The 10,006-nt window shown below is 34.8% G+C and overlaps 1 protein-coding gene across 3 annotated transcripts; it reads left to right on the top strand.

The window, feature by feature from the left end:
- The first annotated feature begins 1,113 nt into the window (after positions 1 to 1,113).
- LOC122305373 (phospholipid--sterol O-acyltransferase) lies at positions 1,114 to 9,710 on the top strand. Of its 3 annotated transcripts, none has more exons than XM_043117864.1 (16): positions 1,114 to 1,483; positions 1,841 to 1,976; positions 2,111 to 2,255; positions 2,577 to 2,746; positions 2,847 to 2,923; positions 3,364 to 3,577; positions 3,661 to 3,835; positions 4,909 to 5,008; positions 5,561 to 5,655; positions 6,426 to 6,477; positions 6,666 to 6,737; positions 7,378 to 7,543; positions 8,115 to 8,219; positions 8,328 to 8,412; positions 8,518 to 8,607; positions 9,149 to 9,710. In XM_043117864.1, exons 1-15 carry the CDS (start codon positions 1,118 to 1,120, stop codon positions 8,597 to 8,599), a joined length of 2,040 nt encoding a protein of 679 aa, XP_042973798.1. In that variant the 5' UTR covers positions 1,114 to 1,117; the 3' UTR covers positions 8,600 to 8,607; positions 9,149 to 9,710. The 3 variants fall into 3 exon arrangements, 2 of the variants coding, with proteins under 2 accessions (XP_042973798.1, XP_042973799.1); XM_043117865.1 differs by having other exon boundaries at positions 8,518 to 8,614; XR_006241133.1 differs by lacking the exons at positions 8,518 to 8,607; positions 9,149 to 9,710 and having other exon boundaries at positions 8,125 to 8,219; positions 8,328 to 8,376.
- Positions 9,711 to 10,006: the final 296 nt, after the last annotated feature.

Raw genomic sequence — 10,006 nt, 5'->3', positions numbered from 1 at the left:
TACCGTAAAATCTTATTAAAAAAATAAATAAATACGAGATTCACATGAAAAAATAACTAAGTTTTTAATAATAGACTTCACTTTTTTTTAAATGATTGTGCGGCGCTTTCACAATCTACAATTGTATCAAGTATTATTCTTTTTTTTATCCAAATATATGATTGATGATATTTTTTTACTTTTCTTTTATTTAGTCATAATTTTGTATTTTCTAGTGATTTTTCATCCATGAAAATTAAATCTCCATGAAAATCATAATTGATTTTGAGGAAAACTATACAAAGATAAATGTTTGTGTGTGTATATATATATCCTTATTTTTCAAACTAGGTCAAAATATTTTAATGGAAACCAGCATTTCATTTGTGAATTGATCATATGTTATCTACAAATTCATTACGCAATTCAATTAATTAAGTGCATATAGTAACTTCTCTATTTCTTATCACGCTTTTTCGTTGTATATGACATTCAATTAAATTCAAATATTCAATTCATACAAATAAATTTATAAATTAATGTAATATATTAAATATATTTAAAATAAAATAAAATTTTAAAATAATTAATTTATAAATTTATTTTTATAAGATATAAATGCCAACATTTCTATAACGAGAAAAAATAAATATATAAGAATAATGTTATATACAGTTATTTTTATATATTTTTTTATGTATTTTATTAATATAATTAACTATATTAAATTTTTTTAATATAAAACTAATCACATCGATATAATAAAAAATACGTAAAAATAACTATCTATAAAGTTTTTATTTCATTATTTTGTGTTTTAAAATAAATAAATAAATAAAAAATACAATGTGAGCACAAAAGAGAGGCCAAAATCAAGGATAGTGATAGAGTTACCACTCTATTACAATCTATTTACCACTTATGTGCATTTCAAATTTTTTTATTTTTATTTTATTTTCTTTTAAGTATTTTTTTAACATCTTTAACTATTAAGAAAAAATTTAAAAAAAATATAATTTTATTAATACTCATTTTTTTAATCATTAAGTAAAATAAAAAATTAAAAAAAAATTAAATATAAAAAGAGTTATAGAGAAGTTATATTTGAGAAGTAATAATATCATTTTCCCAAAATCAAATGGTTCAAGGTTCCAGAGCCAACCGACGGTCAAAAGGGCTCGAAAAGACTGATGTCAGCGTGACGATGATCTATTTCTCCGCTCTCTCGACTTTCTTCCCCCTTCCTCACGGCTCACAGACAGAAACAACGTACAGCCAAATGAGAGGGTTTTGTCCTTCTCCTCTAGCCGCCACTCTCCTCCTGGTCCTCCTCCAATGCTCCGTCTCCAGCGCCGGCCAATTCTCCGGCGACTCCTCCAAGCTCTCTGGCATCATAATCCCCGGCTTCGCCTCCACCCAGCTCCGCGCCTGGTCCATCCTCGACTGCCCCTATTCCCCTCTCGACTTTAACCCTCTCGACTTGGTCTGGCTCGACACCAGAAAAGTATGTATTTGTTCTTTTCGTTTTTCTTTTCCCGTAGCATTGGAAATCTGATTAATTCCACTCGTTTTTGTCTCAATCTCCTGCTTTGGCATCGCATTATTGCTTGCATAGCATTGTTACTGTGGTGCTTTTTTTAGGAACTAAATATGCGCGCTGTATGTCATTTTGTGTCACCATTTAGTTTAGTTGGATAAAGAGTTAATTTATGTTTATCAGTGTTTATTACGCTAGCATATCAACAAAAATACGTGCGAAAGTGCGAAAAATATAAATGAGTGATGGTAAAGGGGCGTTAGTGAGTTCAAATAATCTTATTTATATCCATAGTCTGAGAAAATCGCATTCCGTTGTCTGCAGCTTCTTTCTGCTGTCAACTGCTGGCTTAAGTGCATGTGGCTCGATCCTTACAATCAAACGGATCATCCAGAATGCAAGTCTAGGCCAGACAGTGGTCTTTCTGCTATAACTGAACTTGACCCAGGCTATATAACGGGTATGCCTTTTAAATTCTTTTACTATGGACATATGTTCTTCTTCTGTTTGTTGAGATTGAGATCCTCAGGAGATGTTTTAATCTTCTGGCGGTATGGCCTGCTTAAATAAATTTTGTTGTTCTGTGGTCTGCAGGTCCTCTCTCTTCAGTGTGGAAAGAATGGATTAAGTGGTGTGTTGAGTTTGGTATTGAGGCTAACGCAATTATTGCTGTTCCATATGATTGGAGATTGTCTCCATCAATGCTTGAGGAGCGAGACCTTTACTTTCACAAGCTAAAGTTCGTATTTAACTTAAACATTTATACTACCTACTATAATTACTGGCTATGATTCTCGTCTCTAAATGGATTCCTGTAAACAAATCAACCCACCCCCCCCCCCCCCAAAAAAAACAGAGAGAGAGAGAGGGAGAGAGAGAGAAGGAGAAGGGGAATTTTTCTTGTCACTTTAATCTACGTAGAAAACTAGAGTTACAATGGATGGCATTCCCATGCTTTGAACAATTTACTTAGATTTTACAGTTTTTGTTGGGTTGAGATTCATTTACTGGTAAATTTTGGGATGTTGAGAATTTCCAAATATTGCTTTTAAATTTGCAGACTGACATTCGAAACTGCTCGTAAACTCCGTGGTGGTCCCTCCATCGTCTTGGCCCATTCACTGGGTAACCATGTGTTTCGTTATTTTTTGGAGTGGTTAAAGCTAGAAATTCCTCCGAAACATTATGTGCAGTGGCTGGATGAACACATTCACGCCTATTTTGCTGTTGGTATAATCTCTTTGAATCAAAATCCATCTACTTCAAAATTCTAGTTGCTTGAGATAGTCATGATGATGCTCTTGTGGCCTTTTTGTTTTGTTGATTCCAGGAGCTCCTCTTCTTGGTTCAAGTCAGACAGTAAAAGCAACACTTTCTGGAGATACTTTTGGTCTTCCCATTTCTGAGGTTACCTCTTTTACTTCCATGTTTTCAGACTATCTCAAAATATTATGTTCTTACTTTTTCTTTTTAAGTAATATATATATTATATTCTGTTCTTATCAGTGCTCTTGTTTGTCTATTTTTTTCACTTGTCCTATATGTAAGTGTATTTTCTTCCTTGCAAATCAATATTTACTACTTTAATCTTCTCTATTATTTTAGTAACTGCACGGTGCATCATACTTTTAAAATAGAAGTTCCTACAGTGCCCTTTCAGAAGTTAAATCAACTTGAACCTGTTCAGGCAGTCTTAAGAAACTCAATTGACTGAACTCTTCTTCTTAGTGAGATTGAGACACTGTGAAAGTGCATCATCCACATACAATCTTGGTTGATGTGGTTACCATATTGAACTAGGATGCCTGTTCCAACTCATGCTTATTGTACATCTTGCAAGGTATCAGGGGACAGCTCGGTTGTTGGTCAATTCATTTGCTTCTTCATTATGGATGTTGCCCTTTTCAAAGTATTGTAGGTCAGATAATGCATATTGGAAACATTTCTCTGGGGTGACCAGGCGTGGTCATCAAACATATCACTGTGAAGAGCAGGAATTCCGTTCAAACTTTTCTGGGATGCCGACAAATATAATCAATATTGAAATTCCTTCAATCCATGGTAAGAATTTTGAGACTCATGCATGTCTCATTCAGGTGGTAGTGTAATCATTCCCACATGCTTCCTACATCTTTTATTATCAGGGTTTGATGCTTATCCATCAGTTTCGGAAGTAGCTGAGACCAACTTGTCTAGAATGGAATGTGGACTGCCTACTCAGTTATCCTTCTCTGCACGTGAAATTGCGGATGGAACCTTTTTCAAAGCAATAGAGGACTATGATCCAGATAGCAAGAGGCTATTGTACCAGTTAGAGAAGTGGGTATCGTCTTACTAATCACCAACAAACCCTTTCCACTTGATGTGCAGGTTTTCTGCATAGAATGCCAAATTATTATGACTTCTACGGTTATTATTTCCTGCTAGGACTGAAAGTCATTCCACTTATCCATGAAGCAACTTCATGTCAACCTATCCAAATTAATATTTCCTTTAATTTCGACCATATCAACTTCATGTTGGCTTCAAAAATTACTACTCTGCTTTTGAGGTTGTTATATAGGACATATGTATTCATGCTGATAATCGTTACTGGTGTGTTCTTGTCACTCAGGGTTTCACGATCCTTATATATGACTACAAATAATCATATTGTCTTCCTATGGGATGTTCTTGAAACTTCTGTACGGGGTGGATTTATATAGACTAAGCCAAATTGAATGAAGAATTTTAGTTCCTTGATTTTCCTTTAAAAACTTGTGGTTGAGTGGCAGCTGCAGATTAATACGTGTTGATGATTTTAGGTGTGGCTTTTTCTGTATAAAATCTATAACTCAGTGCAAGTGTCTAATCATATCTTTTTATGAGATTGTATGGAGCTGCAACTGGGATGGTCTGGTCTAAAACTTCAACAAAAAGAGCATGTCATAAGTCATGAGGCGCTACCCAAATGAGATAGATGTAGTTTACCATTGAGCCATAGTATGTGCATTTGCAGTCAGACAATCACTTTGCTTATAACACCTCAAGTTAAGTAAAGGAGAGTGGTAAATGGGATCCCATATTACTTGGGAGGGAGAAATTCTTACGGTTCATAATGATTCCAAGGAGCTTCAATAGAAGCCTTAACTAGTAATGTTGAAATACAAACTCAGATGTGGCTTGGGCTTTTTTCGGATTGTTACATTGCTGATGTTCTTCTCTATCTGCACCTGCAATCAGTTCTCAGTAGTTGCTGATTCATAAATACCAAATGCTATATTAATTAGAATTTCTAATGCTAGATTCTTTTTCCTTCTCTTTTATTTTTTTATTATTTTGGAAAGCATAGGATGGTGCTGCTTTCTGGTTCTATTTTCAATAGCCTGTGTTCACAATGCTGTGCATTTCAGGTCATATCATGGTGATCCTGTTTTGAATCCACTTACACCTTGGGACAGACCACCTATAAAAAATGTTTATTGTGTCTATGGAATAGATTTGAAGACTGAGGTAAAATTGTGTTCTTCATAGTACATATTTATATTTTTCTTAAAAGAGAAACATGTAATCCTTAAAATTTTGTTTTAGTCAATAGGACACCTTCAATTTTAGGGAGTGCTACTTAAACCATTAGTTAAATTTGTTCCCTTTCCTTTGATATCCTAAGGTCATTAGTGGGTATTATACTGACTTAGAAACAATAGATTTTAGTTTCTTGATGAGTTCTTGTAAACATGTGTGTATATTCCTGAAATCATATGGGCGAATGTGTGTTTGCCTCTTTAGCTTAGACAATTAGAGATTTTGTATTGCATCATAATTTTTTTCTTTGATGAGTTGTATTGGATCATAATTTCTCTAGTAAGTTCTTGCATTCAGTGTTTATTTAAACTCCACATTTTTCGATCAGTTTTAGTGACTTTCTGGACAGCTATTAGGTTATATGCATCCAAAGCTATATCTTTCTTATGGCTAGGGGTTTGTCATTGCCTGTTCTATCTTCTAGCTGGTTACCATGTTATGGTGAATGATAGTTTTGGTATTTTGCCAATGATAATACAGGTTGGTTATTATTTTGCACCAAGCGGTAAGCCTTACCCTGATAATTGGATCATTACAGACGTCATCTTTGAGGTTGAAGGATCTCTATTCTCAAGGTAAGTGTCATTCATGCCAAGTCTATAATCCTATCAAAAAAATTATTTTGTGGCAAGTGGTAAACTTATCATGGATTATATTTGCTAAAAATTGTTGTCATATTTAACCATATCTTAAAAAGAATAAGCTTCTTAGGAAATCTGTGTGTGTTTTGGTGATTTTTTGTTGGTTAAAAGTTAATTTTAGTTACCAGATGTTGTTAGACTAGTGAGATGAGATATTGAAAGTAATTGCAGTGCACGTGTTTAATGGTGATTCTCCACAACAAGTGGCTATTGACTACCTTTGCCTGGAAAATAGAAGTGCCTATCAACTCTTGAAACCTCAGTTAACATTGACTGCACAATGATTGTTACTGTTGATGATGTTGATATCCTGATGTTCTCTAATGCTAGATTGTTGGTTGTCTTATTCATGTGACTTGTGGACATGGTTTTTGGTGCTCTTTGCTCCATTTTCCCTGCGGCTCTCTTGTGGCCCATTTGTTGTTATGGTGCATTAACTTATGCATTAGTCAATCAAATTTTCCGTACCTCATCTCCATGCCTGCTTTTTGGCTGACTAAACTGGTGATGTTACCCATTGGCTTTGTATTCACAATCCTTATGCTCTATGTTTCTGCTTTCTACAAAGCAGTGTATACAAGTATTGAACAGAATTTGTCAAAAATGTTATTCTTATGGATAAGGTGAACAGGTTGGAATATATGAATGTAGATGTCTCACTCTCTCTATGAACTGTGACATACATATTTGCAACATTTATGTAGGTCAGGGGATCTGGTTGAAGGGAATGCAGGAGCTGCAAGTGGGGATGAGGCAGTAAGTTGAAGAAATAGTGTTGTTGGTTTTATTATAGGATATATTTAATCATAAGATATGTTCAGATTTTATTCATCAAAAAAAGATATGTTCAGATTCCCACACTTCAGTCTGGGCCTCTGATATTTAATTTATAAATTGCACACAACAGTGCTTTAGCTTCCTATGAAAAAGACAACTGTTTACAGGTACCCTACCATTCCCTCTCATGGTGCAAGAATTGGCTTGGACCAAAAGTGAACATAACAAGGGCTCCTCAGGTATTCCTAGTTAGCATGTGTGTTGTCCCTGTGCGAGTGCAATAAGTGTATGGAATTGCATTATGTGTATGCATTATGATTTTATGCCTAGTAAATGCAGTTGCTTAATCTGTATGGATGATATTTAAGTGAATACAAATCTCTGTTATTGATCAGATCAGTTGGTAAGACATAACATGACATTTTGGATGCATGGTGCATGTTATTAGATGTAAATTTGTCTCAGTTGTGTTCTTTGAGCTCTTACCATGTTATATATTGCTTTGTAGTCAAGTGAGTAAGTTTTGTGATTTAGCAAAATTGTGTAACCGGCTTTGCCATTCTTTGATCAATATAATTTATTTATTCATAAAAAAAAAAAAAAGCAAAATTAAATCTGAGAATTGCGGAGCCTGAAACATATTCCTCATTTGTCTCCAGTTTCAAGAGTTTAAATGGTTTCCCTTGGTCTTTGATGTTTCTTGTCGCCATGGGCTGGCCTTATTTACTTCTATTACCTTTGTGTAATGTTTCCATTTGCTTGTAGATCCATACACGTCTTACAAACGAAAATGCAGTTTATGGGCCGACATGTTAAACATCCAAAATTTTCTTTTTCTATGAGAGCTTTGATGATTCCACTGTTGTTCTGAAAATGTAGTCGGAGCATGATGGGTCCGACGTACAAGTGGAATTGAATGTAGAACATCATGGAGAAGACATTGTTCCCAATATGACAAGATCAACAAGGACTAAGTACATCACCTTTTATGAAGATTCGGAAAGCATTCCTGGAAGGAGGACAGCAGTTTGGGAGCTTGATAAAGGTATGCTACATATCTATGAATTGTGCATGAAAATAGTCATGTCAGTGTATTATAGCTCTTGGACTTTAATAATGCCCTTATAAACTGTATCATTTGCTTTGTTATTTGAGACAGCATGGCATAGCTATGCAACATGCAATGTACAACTGGTAGAATTGTATATAAAATATAAGGGCTGGTTCTTGTTGATTTGGAAGAATTATATTCAATTTGTGAAATATTTTAAAGATGATTTAGAACTGGCCGGATTGTTCTATGATACTAGAAGTTTTATAATTTTTTTGATGAATTACTAGAAGTTTTATAATTATCGTTATTTTTTATAAGGATTAGTTTCTCAATTTTGGATATTCCTGCCTTATGATTTGCAGGCGGGTTGTTGTCATGAAGTTTTATATTTAGTCAAGAATTTGGACTCTTTTGTAGTTTTTCTGGAATATCTCTCAATTGCAAATTTGAGTTGCCCTTATTGTCTGTTTCTTTCTTTCATACCGTGATTCATACCAAACACTAGTAGAAAAAGGGTTGTTAATAGTAGGAATTATACACATTAAATTGAATCTTCTTGTAGCAAATCACAGGAACATAGTTAGATCCCCAGTCCTAATGCGGGAGGTGTGGCTTCAGATGTGGCATGATATTCATCCCGATGCAAAATCCAATTTTGTTACAAAAGGTGAATCTTCATCTAATTATTTCTTTTGGAAGAAGGAAGAGGGTGAGGGGCAGGGGCAGGTGCAGGGAGTTTAACTTGAGCAATATTAACTGATAAGATGTCTGATAGCTAAGCGTGGGCCTTTGCGGGATGAAGACTGTTATTGGGATTATGGGAAAGCTCGGTGTGCATGGCCTGAGTACTGTGAATATAGGTTATTTCTTTGCCTTCAGAACAAACTCATTTTTTATTGGAATTTGTGCTTTTCATTTGTTTTAGTTCATGCTATTATTGTTTTATTTGATGGATGTTAATGCAGGTATGTTTTTGGGGATGTTCATCTAGGGCAGAGCTGTAGGGTGAAGAACTCTTCATCTGATCTGAAGTTGCATTATCTATAGATCAGAAGGTGCCAGTTATGTTTTTTCTTCTCAATCCAAGTATAATTTGAACTGGCAGTTGAGCATAATTTAGAATTTTTTAGGAGGAGCTTAGGAAGAAAATTGATTGCACTTTAGCAGAGTCCCCACGAAGATTTCTTGATGAACAATAATTTCCTTTGGGAGCCTGCTTTGACTTTCCTCAAGATCAAAGCATGATGATTGTCCTCAAACTTAGGATTCACACATGCTATTAAGTAATTTACCAAGAATTTTTGTCCAGCATTTTACCAACTCTCCCAGCTTCAGCCTTATATCTGTTCTGGTCATTATGGGTTGAAAAATGAAAATGAAAGATTTGACTTGTATCAAGACATTATAAAACTACAACTAAAATTTTTAGACAAGATTATGAAAAACTAAATTAGCTTATTTCAGTAATCTTAAAAGCGTCTTTTTTTTGAGAGAAATCTTAAAAGCGTCTTTATCTGTAATAATTGTGTTTTCTTCTATATATATATATATATGATTTTGTTCATTCAATGATATTTTTATTTTGTCCTATTACAGCTGCTTGCCACGGCACATACTTCACAAATACGAGAGGTCCAGTTTGTTCGAAATCACAATTCATCCAGTTCAGTGATTCTATCATGCACAACAGGGGAGTAGGGACATCATATACAGTCTTCTAAATATATATATATATGATGGCCCTCGTCCCTGCTGCAATTTTAACTTGCTGTCTTGGCTTCATCCTTCAGCCTTTACTGCAGCTTTGCATTGCCAGCCCCATTGTAGCTAATAACATTCTCCAGGTCCAAGTAGTCACAGCTAACATTCTCAAGAGACAGTCATTAAAATTGTATACATGTAATATGATTCAAGGAGGTCTTTTCTTTTTACCCTAAAATGTAAAAGTCAAATGTTCTAATGCAGGGAAGTAGTCTCCACCTTGAGCCCATGATAATGGCATTAGAGCTGGGAGTATCCATCCATTTCTATGAAACTTCTCTTCAAAGATTGATCAATTAGAATTGTATAAACATGTAACAATGCCTCTCATTCTTTTATCATCATCTCTGTGCAAGTGCAGACTCTTCTTTCATTGAATATTACGAATCTTTGTGTCCCCCTTGGATTTGAACTTATGAAAGTTCACTAAACAGTTCTGATTATTCCTCCCTTATGAGAGAAGCCCGATATCCCAATCTAGTACCAAAAATAAGAATTCATGGTATCGGATATCTTCCGAGTTGGTGAAGTCTTTAGTCTACTACCCTCTCTGATTCAAATTCCATCGGCGGCGTCATGGGCGGCAAGGTCTTTAGACTACTGCACTAAGTTCGTGGATTCTGGTCAAGTGCCAAATTAATATTCATATATATAGAAAAGTGTTGTTGTCGTCGTTTTTAACCCTTGTCTTAG

The sequence above is a fragment of the Carya illinoinensis genome, chromosome 3 (genome assembly GCF_018687715.1).
Source record: "Carya illinoinensis cultivar Pawnee chromosome 3, C.illinoinensisPawnee_v1, whole genome shotgun sequence".
Taxonomy (NCBI): Eukaryota; Viridiplantae; Streptophyta; class Magnoliopsida; order Fagales; family Juglandaceae; genus Carya; species Carya illinoinensis.
The sequence above is the reverse complement of the archived record's forward strand: the minus strand, read 5'-3'. Positions and strand labels throughout refer to the sequence as shown.

Excerpts from the sequence above, each read along its gene's own strand:
- LOC122305373 (XM_043117864.1), top strand. The coding sequence starts at position 1,118 with ATGGTTCAAGGTTCCAGAGCCAACCGACGGTCAAAAGGGCTCGAAAAG. Across the intron at positions 1,484-1,840 it reads TCTGGCTCGACACCAGAAAA|CTTCTTTCTGCTGTCAACTG; the intron begins GTATGTATTTGT and ends CGTTGTCTGCAG. Across the intron at positions 3,836-4,908 it reads CTATTGTACCAGTTAGAGAA|GTCATATCATGGTGATCCTG; the intron begins GTGGGTATCGTC and ends TGTGCATTTCAG.